General features: G+C 39.6%; 1 protein-coding gene and 1 pseudogene across 1 annotated transcript; one reads left to right on the top strand and one right to left on the bottom strand.

The window, feature by feature from the left end:
• Window positions 1-2,430: 2,430 nt before the first annotated feature.
• Window positions 2,431-15,561, bottom strand: LOC148874527 (uncharacterized). The gene is made up of 5 exons (XM_088980761.1): window positions 14,635-15,561; window positions 13,972-14,077; window positions 13,040-13,884; window positions 3,125-3,223; window positions 2,431-3,029 (listed from the first exon to the last, which is right to left on the bottom strand). The coding sequence occupies exons 1-5, from the start codon at window positions 15,304-15,306 to the stop codon at window positions 2,925-2,927; spliced, it is 1,827 nt and encodes a 608-aa protein (XP_088836887.1). The 5' UTR covers window positions 15,307-15,561; the 3' UTR covers window positions 2,431-2,924.
• A 2,251-nt stretch (window positions 15,562-17,812) lies between these two features.
• LOC148874528 (protein ASPARTIC PROTEASE IN GUARD CELL 1-like) lies at window positions 17,813-18,949 on the top strand (annotated as a pseudogene).
• Window positions 18,950-20,418: the final 1,469 nt, after the last annotated feature.

Raw genomic sequence — 20,418 nt, forward strand, 5'->3', positions numbered from 1 at the left:
CCTACGTGAATGTCATGACAGCTTATGGGCAGGACATCCTGGGTGGCAGCGTACCTTGGCACTTCTACAACATGCCTACTATTGGCCTCATATGGAGCAAGATGTTCGAGAATACACACGGACATGCCTGATTTGCCAGCAAGACAAGCCCAAACGTGCCAAACCTCTTGGACTCCTACAACCTCTTCCAACTCCCTCACAACCTTGGGAGAGTGTTTCCATAGACTTCATCAGTGGTCTTCCTAAAGTGGGAGACTATACATCCATTGTTGTTGTTGTTGATAGATTTTCCAAGTATGCCACTTTCACCCCAGCACCAAAGCACCTTTCAGCTGAAGACACGGCATACCTTTTCTTCAAGCACGTGGTGAAGTATTGGGGAGTCCCACAGAACATTGTTAGTGATCGGGATCCCCGATTCACTAGTGCTTTCTAGACAAAGCTATTCAAGCTTCTTGGCTCGAACTTGAACTTCTCCAGCAGCAGTCATCCAGAGTTAGATGGGCAGACAGAGAGAATGAACTCCCTTCTTGAAGAGTACCTCCGCCATTTTGTATCAGCCACACAGAAGAATTGGGTTCGATTGCTGGACATTGCGCAGTTTTTCGTCAACACATAGAAGAACTCCTCCACCAATCAAAGTCCTTTTGAAGTCATCACCGGCCAACTACCAAGATGTCCGCACAGCATCGTCGACGACCATCATGGAAGAAGCCCTCGAGCCTTCACTTTCACCAGGGAATGGAAAGAATGCCTTGACATCACTCGAGCCTCCCTAGAGAAAGCCTCTAAAAGAATGAAGAAATGGGCCGATTTGGGTAGACGACCCGAGAACTTCCAAGTAGGTGACCTGGCCTTAGTAAAACTCCATACCCATTGCCTTAGGTTCTTTCGAAGAGTTCATCCCGGGCTTGTGAGAAAATATGAGGGACCCTACGAAATCCTAGCCAAAGTAGGAGCTTCAGCCTACAGACTCAAACTACCTCCATGGCTAAAAGTACACCCTGTCTTTCACGTAAGCCAACTTAAACCCTACCATGCCGACAACCAAGACACCTCCCGAAACCAAAGTCAACGCCCACACCCATCCTACCGACCACCCAAGAACCGATCCCTTGACTCCATCCTCAACCATAGGTTGTCCCAATCCTCCCAAACATCAGAATGGGAGTACCTGGTGAAGTGGAAGGGACCTGCAGAAGAAGACACCTGGGAGCTTGCAGCAGACCTCCTTCCGTTCGCAGTGAAACTGGACGAGTACCTGAGGAAGAATCTTTGAGGACGAAGATTGAATTGAGTGGGGGAGACTGTGACGGTTCAACCTCCTTCAGCGCCATCAACACGCCATCTAAGTGTCTTGGGTTGGGTCCTTGTACTCTTTTGTAAGGGGGGTATGCCCATGGCAATTATGTAAATAGTAGTACGAATGTACAGTATTTTGATGTATCCTTTTGTCACTCCCCCAAAAGCTTAACGTACTCTTTGAGGGGAGGTAGGTAGTCGAGTGAGCTCATAAGCATGTAAAGGTTAAGCACGAGATCCCCTCGACATTGTACTGTGTGCTTGTGCTTACCACTGATTAATACAATACAAGCTGCCTTTTGTCTAATTTATGTGCACTGTTATTTCCTTTTGTGTGTTGTTGCTTGCATTTGTAGGCTTTCTCGACCCCAATCAAGTGCCGCACGGGGCCCCGTCGATTAGCCCCATGACAACATGCCACTCCCTTTACTCACTGTTTTGGCCTTTCAAACCCAGGTAACTACTTGGTTATATAGAGTCTAATTGTTGGTGAATAGTACTTAACTATCAAGTGAAGGAGATGAAGGTATCTGGGCCATTGGGTTGGCTATTGGCTCGAACGGAGCATTTGAGTCCGGTCGGACGTCTGAGGAAGAATACGTGTATAGCTGGATTTGGGGAAAATGTCTAAGAAAAAATGACGAGGAAGAAAAATGAAAGAAAAAATGTTGATAAAAAAAATAGTAGCTCGAGTTTACTTGGATTTGGGAAGCTTGTTGTAGAGGAAGTTTGCGCGGAGCGCCCTAAAAGAAACATGGCCAAGAGCTGTGTTTCTATGCTTGTCGAACTGGGCTCTAATTTAAATATGAAATTATCGAAGTGCCCATGTTCGCACGTGGAACAAGCACGCGCATGTTCGTTTACTTTAAGGACAACGTAGGGAGAATTGTATAGGATGAGAATTCTCATTCTTAAGGACTTTTTTATGGATTCAGAGAATCGTGATTTTAAGAGAAATTTCTATCAAGAAATGAATCGATTCATAGGACGAGTCAAACCCAAACACTATTCTCATCCGGAGAATCCCTAAAATCGCTAGAAACAATTCTCCGGATGAATGCCAAACGGGGAACTCAGATTGAATGACTCAACTTGACCAAATTGCTTGGGTTTTCATCTTGGAGCTAGTTAGTGTTCAGACAGACCTATTCAGTACAAAGATTAACATTTCCAATCTTGGGTGTAGTCTCCAATTCAAATTGTTTCAACCAAAAGTAGAAAGCTGACTTAGCAGTTCAACGGATGGGATGGGACCATATCCTTGAAGCAATTTGTCAGCTTCGAAGGTTTCTAAGCTGCTGCAATTTCCTGAAGAGGATGGGATGTCTCCACAAATGGTTGGAAGACAAAAACAACTCCTCTAGTACCTTGTACTTACTACCAACCAACCCAAAGGAATCCTACCTTCGAGACTAACATCCATTACTTCAAGGAGCCCTTATCAATGAAATTTAAGTGCCTTCAACTTTTTGCAATTTCCAATGGGTGACGTATAACCCCCGATAGTTAAGCTGCAACAACAGAACAAGGCACCGCCAGCCTCAAAATGAAACTGGCCTAAATGATAATAGCAATTCCACGAAGATCAATTGCACTCTCATGAACGGCACAAAATAACCTCTTCATCCACTGTTTTCAGATTTACTCTTTGACTGGAAAGCCCCAATGCTTTGACTGGGTTTCACTTCAGCAGAATTGGCAAAATTCACCCTTGGTCGCTGCAAGCACTGTCAAAAGCATAGGTCAAGCCAAAATGAGCTTTATGACAGTTTAAGGAAGATTATAATGTTTATATTGAAAAAGTAATTAACAGAAGGCTTACTGTCATTCTGCAGTGAATATTGAGATCCTGTCTCATTTGCATTAGTTGGCATTGAGCCAACCCTTCTGCTTCAGATGCTTTGTTGCAAGCTTCTTTTACCTGCATTTCAGTAAACTAAAACTTTAAAGGTAGGTACTTGAATGTAAAATCACACATAATCTATTTTAGAGAACAAAGAGGTTTCCTAATTGAGTAAACAAAGTTTGTTCACTAAATGATCTACCCTACTATCACGTGGATGGATGATACTGATCAGAACACTCCACTAGTAGGGAGTTATCCCCAGCCCATGTTAACCCTATGTTTCACTTTGTATTAGCAATTTTCCCCTCCAATAGCAGATATCCAAAGTTGGCACTTTGAAGATATTAATCTGGACTTATGTCAAGGCTTTCCAAGGTAAATTACCTATTAATAGGTGGTGGTCTGGTGGAGATTCAACCATCTTGCAACAGGGAGATTCCTGTATTGTTTGTACTGCTTCACAGTGGTCAAGGGATCGGGTGACAATGGAGCACCTAGTTGCTTAGGCCATGCCTAGGAGATAACAATTTCATAAAAAAAAAGAAAAAAATTTAATTTTACCTAGTTCCTTAGTTTTATATACCATTCAGAATGCATGTTAATTGCAAAGATAGCAATTTTCTTTATTAAGAACATTACTTTTCCTCTCAAAACATAGCAAATCATCATATCTAGGACTAGTATTTCAAATATATAAATTACAGTACTTTCAAAAATAATACTAATATAATAAGCATTTATAGAGCAGTTTCATATCAAATTAGCAGCTAAAGAAAGCTATAACATTATATGATAATATTTAAGAGAAAAAGAACAAGGATGAAACGGCTGTGCTAAGAGAGATAGATAACAATACTTATTCTTTTTTTTCTCTTCTCAAAACCCCTGGGTTTTTTAAATTTGTGTAGTAAAACCTCGAAACAATGTATAAATTATATATAGTATATAATACAAATATATTAACACACATATTAGTAACCCATGCAGGAGCCTTGTCGCCTAGGTGATGTCTTGACAACTATGGACTGCTTCACTAAACAGCATATTGAGCAGAGCAGGTCCTTTATATGCATATCAGAAAAAAGGGCCAAGGATGGAAGACACATCAAGTGGATAAGTGGGCCATATGAACATGTAAGACTGGATGAAAAGAGAAATGCATAATAAGCCCAAGGCAAAATTCAAATCCCTAAATGAACTTTTGTTTGAGAAAAAATACCAGTAAGCTGTTCATTTTGTTCCCTGCCATGGATCTGCGAGAGGAGTGGAGAGGGGGATTAATAACTATGATTAGATGGATGTGTCAAAGAGACAAGTGAACAACCCCCTTCTGTTCTTTCCATTTCTATTGTTCTCTGTCATCCATCTTGCATTTCTCAACCTCCAGAGCATTTTGGCTTCTTTGTTCTTCATTCTATAGATATTCCCACTATATATAAAGAAGCTATAATCATCCCACATTGGAAAGAACCCATTGACACTAAGAAACAAATTTTCATTGATAATGATGACCATGTTCTTGTTTCTTCTATTATTGGGAGTAAGTGGGTATTCTCAATCAAATGTTAAGTCAAATTATATCTCTTTGGGTGGGAGGATCACTTTGATAACAGCTACCCTCATGAACCTACCTACTTATTACCTCCCTGTCTTTAGGATACCATCTAGGGAAGCGAAGAAACTGGAAAAATTGATGAGGGACTTTCTTTGGGAACCGGGAGAAGGTAAAAGAGACCACTTAATCAGTTGGAGGGTTGTGGGTAGAAGCAGCAAAGAGGAAGGAGGATTAGGGCTCGAGAATGTGCTTAAAAAGAATTCAGCTTTGTTAGGGAAGTGGTTGTGGAGGTGGCCTTTGGAGCGAGATAGACTCTAGCAGGAAGTGGTGAAGAGTATTCATGGATGTTCAGAGAGTGGATGGGATGTTGGCGCATCAAGGAGGGCTAACCTGAATACACCATGGAAAGCAATTCATTAAATTTTTTCGCAGTTCCTCAGTTGTGTCAGGTACGATGCTTATTCTGGTAATTCTATTCGGTTTTGGGATGACATTTGGGCTGGAAATCTCCCTCTAAAAGACCTTTTTCCACCCTCGTACTCTATTTCTTTGTATAAAAAAGAGGTGATCTCAAAATACCTTCTGTCAGTTTTAAATTTTTCGGCGTTGTCTTGGGATTTTGGTTTACGTAGAGGGTTAAGGGATAAGAAAGTTGTGTTTGTCCACTCTTCTTTGTCTCCTTGACAAGGTTTGGTTGGATCCTTCGAAGCTTGATAAGAGGATTTAGGCCATTCACCCCAATGGGTCTTTTCCTTGCAGTTCCTTTTTCAAATTCCTTTGCCAAACATCCTCTCAACAAACAAAGTTTCCCTTCCAAAGAAGTCTGGTGTAGGCCAGTTCCCCTCAAGGTTATGGCTTTGTGTTGGGAAGTGTGGCATGGTAAAGTAAACACAATGGATAACTTACAAAAGAGAAGACCCTTCCTTTGTATTTCACCAAACTGGTGCATTCTTTGCAAATCTCATGGTGAGGATTGTAATAACTTATTTTTATCTTGTAGTGTCACTGCAGAGCTCTAGGTTTGGTTTCTATCTTTGTTTGGGTGTAGTTGGGATATGCCAACGGAAGTAAGCACAATCTTTAACCTTTCTATGTTCTCTTGGCCCCATAAAGGAGGATGGAAAATGTGGAGGTGTGCACGAGCAGCTTTGTTATGGACAGTCTGGGAAGAAAGGAATACTAGGATCATCCAAGAAAAGGGAAGCAGTCAAGCTTTTAAGGATTGCATTATGTACAGGTCAATACATTGGTTAAAGACTCTGGAATTGTTTAACCATTTCTACTTTACTGATTGTTGGAGGGATTGGTTCTTAGTAGCAAGTTGTTCCTCCTCCAAGGTAAGGGTATTGACTAGCTAGGTCCCCCCTCCTCCCAGTTCATTGAAGCTGAATTTTGATGGGAACAGCCAAGGTAACTCGGGCCCCTCTGGGTTGGGAGGTGTACTGAGGAATGAGGCCGGAGAGGTTGTCTTACTCTACTCTGGCCCATTAGGTGTTGGGAACTCTATTTGGGCAAAGCTGTTAGCTGCAATACAAGGAATACTTCTTGCAAAAGAAATGGGAGTGGAGCAGCTTCTGATTGAAGAGGACTCTAAGATAGTGGTGGACCGGTTAAATAATCCGGAGGATGTCACTTGAGGCTACAAAAATGAGTTAAAGAAATTCAAATGGCTGACAAGGAATATGTCTATAACAGTACAGTGGGTTGGGAGATCAGCTAATGCATTTGTTGATATTTTGGCAAAACAAGGAACAAATAGGGAAACATTGTTCTGGGCACAACTGTAACTTTTGTTTTATGTGTTTTCTGTTTGGAGAGGCAGCACCTCACACCTCTCTAAGGGGATTTTCATGTAACAAATATTTGAATTAATGGAATATGATTTTTTATTTATCAAAAAAAATCAAATGTTAAGTCAAATGGGGTAATTGGTGGGGTAATTGACAGATATGAGGCATGTTTGGTTGTACATGGCTTCAAGCAAGAGTATTGGATAGATTATAAAGAAACTTCTGCTCCTGTTGCTAAAATGGCTACTAAATGTGTTGTTCTAGAAATATTTGCCATTCAATAACAGGCCATCTTTCAGATGGATATTAGAATTTCCTTCGCCGGCATTCCAAAGAGAATTTGTATGAAGCCTCCACCCTGTTATTCCATTAAGTCAATGGTCTGAAAATTGAAAACATCATTTCATGGAACAAAGTAAGCACCCTAGGCCCTGGCTCAAATGATTTTGACTAGTTATCATTGTTGCTTGGTAAGTGCAAATACAGTATGGCAATTCTCTATTTATCCACTCAAACTCTACAGGTTATAACATTTCTCTTCTATATGTTGGTGACATCTTGATTATTAGGGATGATCTAGATAGTATTACCTAATTGGAAGCTCTTCTTCATCACTTATTTATATGAAGAATATCATGCCATCTTTGGCATGTGGAACTTTGAATTTTGGTGAACATGGAAAGTCGTCCCATAAGGTGGAACTTTGCAAGGATAAATACTCATTGGAATTATCCCCACTAGTCCAAAAAGGATTGCATTTACCATAAGTTTTCTCCACTAAACCTCAATAGATACCCAAACAACTCAAGCTCCACTCTTTGCAAAATGATTCACAAAGAGCTCATTGGGCCCAATTGTTTCAGGAAGGCAACCAGCATCAACAAACAACAACTGAAAATCAGGTAACCTCCAAATAAGCTTTCTTTTCCAAGAAAGAGTAATTTCCATTAGAAACAAAATCCAATAGATGGATCATACATGAGAGGATGTACAAGATAGACAAAAAAGGCAAAAAGTCAAAGAACAGACAGCCCAACCAAAACACTACACAGACATAGTATTTCCACTCTAAAAAATGAACTTGCACACCTGATTCAGCTAATCTATCAGATACCAATTAATTCCCTTGGAATCCATCTAATCTGACCATTCAGTTGAGATGGAATTCTCCAACTTCTTTGAGAAAGTAGATGATCTCTAAGGACGACTTTAAGCACAATGAGTCCATGAAATAGCATTTCTTGAGTCTCCAATATTTAAGGAAGTTATTTAAAGAACTTTGGATGTTCTAAGGCCAACCATGAAATCAGCCTGGCCTATTGGCCCACTAAAAGCCACTAATGTAGCACCATCTGCCTTGCTAATTCTACCGATACCTGGCTGCATTTGGGGAGCCAGGGATCCCCGTGAAGCTACCATCAACTGAAGTTTGAATTTCATGCAGGGGCTGGATTAAGGATTAATCTCATAAAAGGCTCAAAATGTGAGCTACCATATAAGTTGATGATTGATCCAGTAAACAAGGATCTACTAAATTAATACTTACCATTATTAGAGAAACTGGTTTAACTTAGGAAGCCATTGCCCATTAGAGGATCAAAGCAAGAAACCATGAAGTTCATTAAAAAGTTAGCAATTTTTCTTTTTTGTATACACAATGCAAAACTGTATTGATTTTAACTGACATATCCAGCCTGAGTAGTTTGCATTTTGAAAACTAAAAATACAATGGCTTAGATATCAAGGGCTTTTATAGTTTGTCCTGCACTCAACCTATGTGGGCAGCCCAGTGCACAAGGCTCCCACCAATGTGGGGTCTAGGGAGGGACAGATCTATGCAGCCTTACCCCTGTACATACAGAGAGGCTGTTTCCAAGATTTGAACCCTGTGTCACCCAGGTCACAATGGAGCAACTCAACCATTGCGCCAAGACCTGCCCTCAACCTATCATAATCTGTACAACCATCAACACTGAGTTTCTTGAACTCTTGAATTAGTCACAAAAGCTCAACCCTCACCTATTCCCACCAGTCAGCCATAGGATGATAATAAGATACTACAACATCTTTCTAGTTTCCACACTTGATTAATGCCCATTTATTCTTCCTCTGGTTTATATGTTATTCATATGATACAGGTATTTTAATTTTTCAAACCAATTGTGCAAATATTATCTCATATATGGAAAAAATCTGTTTTGGGAAAAAAATTAAGTAGACATCATGGTCATAAAATACTAGTCTCAACATTATCTTTGACAATGTTTTAGAAAGCTAAACCATGAAGTAAGGTATTTCATTTACTTGAAGCATGGGTGAAACCTTTAACATGTGAAGCACTGAAGCTTAAGCCTCATTGAACACATCTTTTTAGTAAATAACAACCATAACAAATATAGCATTTATACTATTTTACATTTAAATAGTCTCAGGTTTAGCTTCAAGATAAAGAAAATTAACATACAACTGAACTCAACAAAACTTTTCCCATTTGGTTAGCTACACTAATAATGTTTCAACAGTCCACTCTATCAAGGGTCATATCCTCTTTTAAACTGAGTCTCTTCAGGTCTTTCTTCACTACCTCAACCCCAATTCCTTTTCCACCACTCCCCAGCATTTTTAGAACCCTCAACTTGCAAGTAGATCTATCCCTACTAGTGCAATAGTACAAAAGCACTTAGGTTCCCAAAAAGAGCTAATGTTGATTCCATTGTTTCTATTTTTTCTACTCACCCAAACCAAATATCCTAGCATCTACTACACTACTTTTTTGTTGGGGGGTTGTTCCATGAAAAACTTAACACTTGTAACCTTCTACAAAAAAGAAAACCTAATGTTTACCTTCTCCCGCTTGGTGTGTGCTTTGCAAAGCTAATGATGAGACATGATATCACTTGTTAATATCCTGTCCTTTTATTTCTTGTATTTGGAATTGGTTTCTCTCTCTTTTTGGTTGCAGGTGGTTGACTGCTCCTAGCATGCCATATGTCTTTGTACCTTCTGTTTTCAGATGGCCAAAGAAGTGGGGAAGGATCTTGTGGAATGTACTAGAGCATAAGTATTATGGACAATTTGGGAGGAAAGAAATGCTCAAATCTTCGAAGGGAAAGAAAGAACTACAGAAGCAGTAGTAGAGTGTATCACTATCAGAGTGGCTCATTGGGCTAGGTCCTTGGAGCTTCTCAACAGTTTTGGTAGATGACATTTTAAGAGAGTTGAGAGAGGTAACAAGAACTTCTACTAAAAAGAACCTGATTTACACAATCTGGACTCCTCCAATGGAAGGACTCATCAAGCTCAACTTTGATGGTAGTAGTAGGGGAAATCCAGGACCATCAAGGATTGGAGACATTTTTAGAGATGAGTGAGGGGTTATAATAGCGTTATTTTCAGCACCTACTAGAGTAGGAGATTCTCTAACAGCGGAAGTCATGGCTGTTATGGAAGGGGTACAAAGAGCAAGAATGGTGAGTGTTAACAAACTAATTATTGAGGGAAACTCTAAGCTGATGTTGGAGTGGTTGCAAAAGGGGAGGTAGCTTTATGGCAGTATAGGAACAAGCTAAAAAAGTTTCTATTACCATCTAGAGAGATGGAAATGAGATTTTGACAGGTTCAAAGGACTGCTAATAGTACGGATGATGAATTAGCTAAGCAAGGGGTGGAGAGGAAGCACAAATATTCTGGGCACAATTGTAAGGAAAGTTGTATGGGGAGATAAAAGCATTCTCCCACTGATGATTGTAACATGTAGCCTTAATTTACATTAATAAAATATTCAGTTATTGATCAAAAGATTCCATTTCACCCAATTGAAATGGAAAAGGTGCATTTAAGACCGACAAAAATTGATTTGTTCCTTGTAGGTGAATTCTTTTAATATTCAGTTATTGATCAAAAGATTCCATTTCACCCAACTGAAATGGAAAAGGTGCATTTAAGACCGACAAAAATTGATTTGTTCTTTGTAGGTGAATCCTTTACATGTGGTAGTTGAAGATATTGATCCAACATTCGCCGTGGTTGAAAAACAGAGGAAGAACTTTTAAAAGAATAGAGGGGCATCATGATGAGGAAGACAAATAGACAAAATGGAGATGTTGAAGACGAAGGGTCAAACGAGGAAAGGGTAATTTGGTAAATATTGAAGGATCTAATTCAAAAGAATCAGGTGATCCCACAACTAACATCACACATATTACTAATGAGGCAAGTATTGGGCCAAGTGGGCCTAAGACTCCACGTCTACAAGTTGGGCAAGTAAATATGGGAAGCAAGGTGGTTGGCACTAGGCTGGGTGGGATTTTTTCTTTAGGGTCTTGAGCTAGCTGAGCATGATAAGAGGAAGAATATCAAGAAACTCGAGGAGTTATACAAGAAAGGTAGAGATGAGTTAGAAAAGAGTAGAGTCTATTAGGTGAGTTCGAGCAATGTTAGCAGTGATGTTAAAGGAAAAGGTTCAAACTTCAAAGATTAGAAGAAAAATTCATGTGGCAGAAAATCAAAGAGACATGGAGTTCTAGATTAATCATAAGCAAGGGGAGTTTGACCGGCTGGGAAAGAAGATCAAAGAAGTAAAAAATTTAGTGGCATCAAGCCAAACTAGTAATAGTGTAGGAAAGAGCTCTCGCAATGGAAATGTTAGAAGTGAGATAAGATCTCATAAGGTAAGTTTTGGCAAAGGAGTTAATGAAAGGGGGTCATTGAAGGAATCAAGGATGAGGGAAGGGCAGATGTGAAAAATCAAGTATTCAGGAAGCTGGAAGGGAGGAGGGTGAAGTTGCAACGGGTGGGGTGGCTAATAATAATGGTAAAGGTGAAAATTAAAAAAGAGGGATTTGTGGTACTAGGAGAAGAGAGTGGAGGTGAAGAAGGTGGGGTTGGTGTTATGGAAGAGGGAACAAGTGAGGACTGAGGAGATTCAAGAAGAAAAGTGATGTGTTTAGAGATGATAGGGGCTTGGCAAAATAAGTAAGGGGGCAGTAGAACCAATGGAGGTTCAGAGTGTTAATGAGGCAAAGGAGGCAAGTGGGACAAATGCAGAAATTGCTGAATCAGATGGGGATGAGGTGTCAACGGAAATGGAAGACAGTAGGGAGGGGACTAACTTGGAGAATGGTGTAGATGTGTCAGGTAGGAACAAGGGTGAGGAGATTAGGGTTTACAAAAGGAAGATGAGTTATAGAATTTATAGCTGATGGTGAAGAAGACGAAGAAGGGGACAATAATTCAGATGAGGATGCCTTGGATGAAACACATTCAACTGAAAGAAGTTGAACTAAAGGTAGTGGTGGATAAAGAAGTGGAGGTTAGTAAGACTTTGGGGTTGGTTTTTCTAGGGAGTGAACAATTTGTAAGGAAGTTGTTTAAAGACCTAGAGTAGAGGGATCAAGAGGAAAATAAGTCAAATTCATGATGAGGATGGTTCCAATTTAGGGGAAAAGGAGGTTCAAGATGGAATGGGATCAGTTGGAATTTGGAAATGGTGGAGTGGTCAATAAAGAAGGATGCCGGGGAGTGGAATTCAAGAATTTTGAAAATAATGCAGTTTTGGAGTTGGAAAGGATTACTTACAGTGCTAAAGATGTTAAGAACTTTAAGAACTTTAAGAACTTTAATGCAGTGAAATGTGTTAAAAGGTTTAAGCATCAGCAAAATTTTCTGGTGTCAAAAGTATTTGCCAGATCAAGAGGAAGCGTCAATGGCATGGAGTCTATCAAGAAGGTGAAGAAACCTAAAAAAGTCATTGAGATATAGTGAGGTTGTGGCAATCGAATTCAACATAGCCAAGTAATTCAGTTCAGGTTGGGGTTTTGAAGGTCGTAGAAGATCCTGGCTGGTTGAGAGTTTTTTATGCTTTTGCTGGTGTGGTCAAAATTGAAGGGTGGTGGTTTTGCAGGGTTTCAGTTTATCTTGTTTTGGGTGGAACCTGTCTGTATGGGATTCTGATTAGTGGGTGTTTTAATTGGGGTGGGTTTGAAATTTGTTTGTTGTTGTAGTCATCTTTTGGATCTAGGGTGTTGCTGCTATTGAGTAATGGAAGTTGTTGGTTGGGGCTAAGATTGGTTTTAGTTTTAGGATGTGTTTTGTTCTCTTTGTTGATTATAAGATCACATTGATTGTGTTTATCCTCTCAGGTATGTGCTTGTCACCCTTCTTGTTATATTCTTTTTCTTTTAATAAAATTTTGATTTTATCTTCAGAAAAAAAAAAAAAAAAAAAAAAAAAAAAAAAAAAGCTTTTAGTCTTTCAAGTTATGTGGCATGTTAGGATACAAGATCAAAAAATAGAGATTCAACAGCACTATCTTTGTTTCCCAATTCAAGTACTCAACATACGGTTCAAAGAATTCTAACCATGATAGGAATTAATGGGTATAGAACTAATGAAGCATTCATTTATCAAAAACAAAAGAAAAAAAAAAACTAATGAAGCATAGAACAACAGCCAAGTGCAAAATCTATTAGACAACCATACCAATGCTGAGCAATCACCAAGAGAAATGACATCATAGAAAAGCCTTAGAGTCTTTTCTATATTCACCTGACTAACTTGAAGAACAGCTTGATCCTTTGAATCATCAATACATTTCTCCAATAGATTTCTCAGGCAAGACAGTTCTTTCGTCAAATATGCAGTTACTTCCTCGGCATCTTGCATCTGATTCCTTGAAAATTCAAATGCCCTCTCCGCATGAAGACGAAAAGAAGAACAATTTAGACATGTGCAAAGCCCTCTGCATCCTCGTGGATTTCTCTTGAGAATCCCCTTCAGTTTACCAACACCAGATGAATCCTGATGAATGCTGACTGCCGCGACAGGATTCATGTCTGTAATTAAGTTTGGTAATGGCGTTACAAAGCCATCTTCACCTTCAGAAGGCAAGCAAGAAGGGACTTGTAGGGCACCTTTATCTATTGTTGAAGCTTCAGGACAATCAGAAGAATGTGATGAATTGTTCACTTGATCTGTTTCATGAATGGAATCAACAGCATGATGGCCAGGTTCCAACCTACTGGATCCATCTGGTATCACCTGTTGAACTTTTGGTGTACATTCACTGTATGAATCAGGGGTTATCTTGATCATTGAACCACAAACTGGTGAGACAAGAGGGGTATCATGAGGAATTTGTAAATGAGGTTCAATAATGGGTTGTTGAATAGATACCAAATTGGAATGCTCAACTTCAGATGAACCAGTAGATGGAGTTGATTCACTTGACTTGATGGTTGGAGTAACACGCAGATCATCAAAATGATGTTCCATGGGAAATTTTTCTGCATTAGTTCCATTTAAGGGAATGTCCCTAGATTTAGTGACTGAAATTGGAAGAAGCCTTTCCTCAGCCTTCTCAAGTTTCTGATATGGATGAATTTCCAAAGCATCTGCAAGTATTGAATTCTGAGAAAATTAATCTTCTTGATAATTTATCAGAAAAAATAAAAAGTACAGACAAAGAAGATAGAAATTACTGGAATTATCTTTGGCAAGATCCATAAGAAATGGCAACAATCTTCTGTAGCTGAAGGAACTAGGGGTCTTAAATAGCCTCAGTCGTGAACATGGAACAAGTCCCTCCTGCAAAATCGCAATTCCTATTTGTATATCATTTATGGAAAAGACATTAACAAACATAGGCCATAACATATAGCATAATATTTTTTCCGTCCCCTTCTAGTGCTTTTCCAAGAGGTTTATTATTGAAATTTGAAACAAGAAAAGTTTCAAATTTTTTCTTTTCTTTTGGTTTGTTCCTATAAAAAAACAAAGAGTAATAAGAAAATTATAGGAGCATTTAGACACACCAGAAAGCAAAAATAAAGAGGTGATTTTCTGCAGATAAAGCTCTACTCCAAGCCAGCAGGAGAGAGGGGAAGAAAAACAATAAGCTTATATTACAAAAAGCATGGCGTGCATATAGAGCACTGACGCTTTTGTTTTTTTTGGGGAGGGGGGGTAGGTAAGTGGTTTGGTGGTTAGAAAGGGATAGTTGGTGCGAAAGTCTCAGGATTCAGGTCCTGTCATCAGATTATCCAACATTTGCAGTCACAAAATTAAGCTCATAATCTACTGGAAGTAACTGAATGGCATCTATTAAACTTAAAATTTCAAAATAGAAATGGCTATACAGTTACCATTCTACTCCTAGCGTTCGGTTGATTGTTTTTATCCTTCTCGACCCGGAAAAACCTTTCACCAGCATAACAATCTCTATCAGAAATCTTTCTATTTGATGGGTTCTCTGAACTACAGTCAGCACTCTGTATCTCAAACCCAATAGTGTTGCCTTCGATCTCATCCACCTCCGATCTGCAGAAGACATCAGTATCCGGAGGTGTTGTCTGAATACAATCTTCCGTGGGCGCATCTCCCCGATAAGAAATCTCACCGTCTCGATCATTTTTCTTTTCACTATGTGAAGCCTCCACACTCAACGCCTCAGCCCCTCCATTATCAGACAAACTGGGTTTTTCGGCATCCTCAATTTCTTCACTGTCGACAGTTTCGTCTGAATAGCACTCAACAGGAATCGAAACAGGAGAGAAAACCCGTCTAGTCCGAAGATCCTTGATGGAAATACGAGCAATTTCGTTAGCGAAAGCTTCTTCGTTGGACAGCCTAGGATTTATCCGAGTCCAGTCGGGCCATTCCACCTCAATGTGGTTATTTCGGCATTTGGAATCGGATCGAGCTCGACCTGATCTGTTGCGGTGGAGGAAGATCTCGGACCTGCTCCGAGTGAAAATCCCTGTGAAGGAGTCCATGGACGAGGACTTCCGTTTCTTCGAGGTCGATCTTGTCTCCATCGCTTCTTCTGGTTTGGTTCCGACTTCCGTGTATGACGAGGAAGGGAGAAAAGGGGGCGAGAGAGAGAGAGAGAGATGGCGCGCTTCTTACCATCAAGTGGCGGGAATGGAATTTGGCGGCAAAAGTTGGTTCCCCATTTCATGTTTCTTTTTTTTTTTCCTAGGGCAGACGATGTGAATTCGCCTAGGCATGTATTGGGTTTGAAAGAAAAGATGAGAACTGCCAGGTTTCCTACCTTTTCTTTCAAACCAAACAAGCACTAGTCTTCAACGATGAGTAATTATTAGGGAAAATTCCCCATGGGCACCCTCTAATTTAGGCCGAGTGCCAATTTAATAACCATATTTTAAATCATGATAATCTGTTACTCGAACTTTCAATTTGGGACAATTTGGTATCGGACATTAGATTTTCGTCGATTAGAGGATAAAAAGTCTTAAATACCCCCAATGTTATTTCGATCGAATAAAATAATTAAAATAACCCATCGAGCAATGCAAGTAGAAACCACTGTTCATACTTGCATTTATAGAGACATCGAGAACCAACTCCTGTTAGACAGTTGTATGCCCTTAGCTTCAATCAGAAATATGTACATTATGAATTTATTGTAAATGAATAAAAGTGCATATTTGATTCATGTTCCTGTGATGTATTTCTATGTAATACCCTTAAACTGGACACTTAATGAGACTTATGTTAGTTTAGAATGTTTACAGCCATTGGGTAAGTCTGGGGAGATTTATCCTGCTAAGGCTGACATTGGTGTGCTGCCAACTGTTGGGGTGGCTTGTCTCAGCTACCAGGGTGAGACCTGAAACACATGTAGTGTAGGATAATAGAACCTTTGAATCGGACCAGATTCCTAGTATTGCCCTGGACCTTGGAGATAGATGGGCAAAACTGAAAAGTTACACCTGACCCCTAGACTCAATTATGATACTACACTAGGTGTCGGATTGGACTGTCTTTGATGTACCAATCAATGAGATCCTTAACGAGGGTCAAAACCTGGTTATGTTGGGGCAATCCGAAAATTCATCTGAGTGGGTGATCATAATGACAGGATCAGCCCCTTTGTCGGACAAAGGTAATGATCGGGGATGCACTCTCTTTGATGGAAACCAAGACTGCCGGCAGCCGATTTCAATTGTTGAGATTTTGTTTTGCAAAAATATATATATATATATATATATATATATATATATATATATATATATATATATATATATATATATATTCGAAATGATTTGCAAAAGGTTTTAATTCCCGGGATCCATGTAAGCACAGAGTGCAACACCGTTCCTTGCAGTCGAGGGAGAAGTCCTCCCTTGTCGGGTAGTGTTTGATCATTATGGGCTGAGAGATTAAGTGTAAGACCATTGAGGATAATACCTGATGGGCTAATCTTGCATCTGCCCATAGTCCCTGGGTGTTACAAGGTGGCTTGGCCCAGGGACCACTTAAGGTAAGTGTTCGGCCCATAGAGCCCATAAGATGGGTTTCAGGGGGTGCACTGTCCAAAACAGTGTATTCGGCCAGCCCTTGTAACAATGGCTGGGCTGAACCCATGTGGCTAATGTGTAGATCAATGTTTGGGTCCCACGCCATACAAGGAAGCCCAATTGGGCAACAGTTTGGAAGGCTAAGTGAGTACATAACCTTAAATGGGCCTTAAGCCCATTTCGAACTGGGTTGATTTGATCAATCAATTAAGATAGGCAAATTCTGAGATGGATCAGCTGATAGGATTGGGCCTAGACCCTATCCACTTAGAGAGTTCAAGATCTAAATTAGATTTAGATCTAGAAGCCTCCTAATTAAATTAGGAGATGGCTAATCTTATCTACAGATAAGATAAGGGTTCTCCCTTATCACTTAAAGGGACTTCTAATCCAAATATAATTTGGATCAGCAGCTCCTGATAGGATTATGAGCTGATCCCTTTAAATGTATAAAAGGAGGAGGGGGCGACAGCCTTTAAACAAGCAACCTAAGACTCTTGTCTTCAGAGTTGAAATCACAGAAGAGAAATTTCTACAACCTCTACAAAATCTCTCTTGTCACCTACTTCCTGCCGCCGCCATTACCTTCAGTTCGATCTCCAGTTCTTGGGAGAAACCAAGATCTAATCTTGATACTAATCTCTCGGGAAAAGTTTGATTGGAGCTGTACTCACAAGCCATCCAGTTGATTCTTGCGAAGGGTCAAGTTCTTTTTGAAGAACATTGCTGATTCTGCTCCATCCTGCACTGTGCCATCTTTAGTGGGAGCAGTCTTTGGATTCTTTCTTGGGCGTGAACACCTCCATTGGGAGATACTAATTCTCCGTATCAGGTACATCCTCCCTCCTACTTCTTTTGGTTCAGATCTGGTTTGGTTCATGATTCAAGATTGATCATTGAAAAATATATTTTCTAAAATAAGGAATTTGATTCCCTGCAAAGATGAGAGGAATTTTTTAAATTCGCCCAGTCCATTCCGAAAGACTTGGGCATCCATGTGATGGATATCCCATCCCTTCAGCTCCCTCACGCCGGTGGTGTCAGGCAAATGCATCACCGGGAAATGGCCTAAAGTACACGATTTAAAGTACGAGTATTAGTTTATTTATCAAGAAACTAATTGAATATTGATAAACTAATACATATCTTCTTGTTCTTCTTCTTCTTCCTTTGCAAAAATATCTACTTTGAATTGGAGTTCGATTAATTTTACGTTTTAATTACCTGGTCTACTTTTTTCCCTTTAAAGCTTTTCATGTAGGAGGAGTTTTGTAAACGAAGAAGAAGAGAGCATTCCTGATTATCGTTTGCTTCAGTGCCACTATCGCCGTTTCTAGCCAACATGGACTTAAGTCCAATGATTCTTCTATTCTTATTGGTATTGAACTCCCCGATCACCTAAGCTTTAATTCAGTCACAACTTCAGAAAAATACAGGGTGTCGTCTCACAAAGACGAAGACTTCTTCACATAAACCAACAGAAGCAACCATTTCAGAGGAAGAAGATGGTGATGACGACGGAGATAAGATAGTAGGAGCTTCATCTAGCAAACCAACAGTGAAGCTTCACCTCAAACATAGATCGATGGCTCATGGAGATGAAGTTGGGAAGGAGTTAGTACATCAATCCATCCATAGAGACTTGACCAGAATCTAGACCCTTTTTAGAAGGATTACAGAGAGGATGAACCAAAACATGGTTTCAAGGTTAACAGAGAAGAAGTCAGCATGGCTGAAGCCTGTGGTTGCATCGGAATCTGACACAAGTGGATCAGCCGGAAGACTTGTGGCAACTCTAGAATTCGGTGTTAGCCTCTAATCAGGCGAGTACTTCATGGATGTTTTAGTGGGTACTCCTCCTAAGCATTTCTCTTTGATTCTTGATACTGGTAGCGATCTCAATTGGATACAATGTCTTCCTTGCCATGATTACTTCAAGCAAAATGCCCCCCCATACAATCCGTTGGAACCGTCATCCTTCCAGAATGTCACCTGCCGTGATCCTCACTGTTAGCTGGTCTCCTCCCCTGATCCCCCACAACCTTGCAAGGCCGATAACCAGTCCTGCCCCTACTTCTACTGGTATGGTGATTGGTCGAACAAAATCGGAGATTTTGCCTTGGGGTGGAGAAAGTAGAGTTTCTTGACTTTGCAATTCTATTTGAAGATGGAACAGTCTAGACTTTCCTTGTTGAAAATTACTTCATCAGACTTAATCCTAAAGATGTTGTTTGTTTGGCAATCTTGGGTATGCATCGATCTTCTCTTTCGATAATAGGGAACTATCAGTAGCAGAACTTCCACATCATGTATGACACAAAGAAGTCCAAACTTGGCTTTGCACCCATCAGATCTTTGTGTGGCTCTGGTATGGGAGTTTTCATACCCATCAAATATATGAGCAGTTCTAGAAATGTTGGGGAGAAGCTTACCACCTTTCTTCATCGGTCTCTCTATCGTTTCTCCAACCTTTCTTTGCCGGCCTCTTTGTCGTTTCTCCAACCAATTTTGAAGAGAAGGGTGGAATGGAAGTGCTAGGAATGAAGAGGAAGGTCAGCTCTCTTCTCCTCTTTCATTTGTTCAACTTAGATTGAAGACATCGTTTGTTCAACCTAGAACGAAGACAACAGGAGATTAGGGAAAGGGAATAAGAAGGGTTTTTCATAAAGGGTATTTTTGAAAATTTTAACCTACATGTGAGTTTCTAACAAACAGAAATCTAACGTCGGGTACCAAATTGTCGCAAATTGAAAATTCAGGTACCAAATTGTCCCAAATTGAAAGTTCGGGTACTAGATTGTCACGATTTAAAGTGCGGGTACTAAATTGGCACTCGGCCTAAAGTATAGTGTACCTATCCAGAATTTTCCCTAATTATTTCTTTATGAATCTGAAATTCTTAGCTGATTTGGTGATAAATGTCTTCTTTGCTGGTTAATTCATAACCATGTATGACTGAAAATCAAGATTTTTTTCAATTACTAGTATGCATGCACGTGATTTATATGTGGCAATTTTAAATGATGACAACGGTGATAATATGTTTCCAAAATTTTTAACAATTTTTTATATTTCAAGTATAAAAATTATTCTTATCTATCACACATATTTTTGTTTAGTATGATGAATATATATATATATATATATATATATATATATATATATATATATATATTAGAAATGTATCCAAATGAATTCTACAAAAATTATTCATTTTTGTAACTTTTTTTCTGTATTTTAATTTTTATTATTTAATTATGACATCAAGGGTTAACATACTTCACCTTTGGGTTAGTTTTGAATCTTGTATTTCATTACTATTATCCATAAAAACAATTCCTTTTATTGCAATCACTACAAGAAAAATGACTTTTAGCAGCAGTCAAAACTGCCGCTAGAATTCCCTAAAACTATTGCTACATCCTCTATCGGTAGTCGGCTAACTACTGCTAAAAGATATGTCGCTAGATAAGGTTGTTCACGGGTTGGGTTGGGTCGGTTTACTGATGTTTTTCCAATTGACTCGACTTGGTCGGGTTACCCGAAATTGAAACCAAAATCGACCTTGCGTTAAGCAAAACTGACTTGATCGGTTTGAGTCGGTTT

The sequence above is a fragment of the Nelumbo lutea genome, chromosome 1 (genome assembly GCF_056320005.1).
Source record: "Nelumbo lutea isolate HS-2025 chromosome 1, American lotus-T2T, whole genome shotgun sequence".
In the NCBI taxonomy this organism is placed as follows: Eukaryota; Viridiplantae; Streptophyta; class Magnoliopsida; order Proteales; family Nelumbonaceae; genus Nelumbo; species Nelumbo lutea.

What these genes read in the sequence shown, in the direction of transcription:
- LOC148874527 (XM_088980761.1), bottom strand. Translation starts at nt 15,306, where the DNA reads ATGGAGACAAGATCGACCTCGAAGAAACGGAAGTCCTCGTCCATGGAC. An exon ending in CGAACGCTAGGAGTAGAATG is followed by an intron (nt 14,078 to 14,634) that starts GTAACTGTATAG and finishes GCGATTTTGCAG; the next exon opens with GAGGGACTTGTTCCATGTTC. An exon ending in ATATTCACTGCAGAATGACA is followed by an intron (nt 3,030 to 3,124) that starts GTAAGCCTTCTG and finishes TGCTTTTGACAG; the next exon opens with TGCTTGCAGCGACCAAGGGT.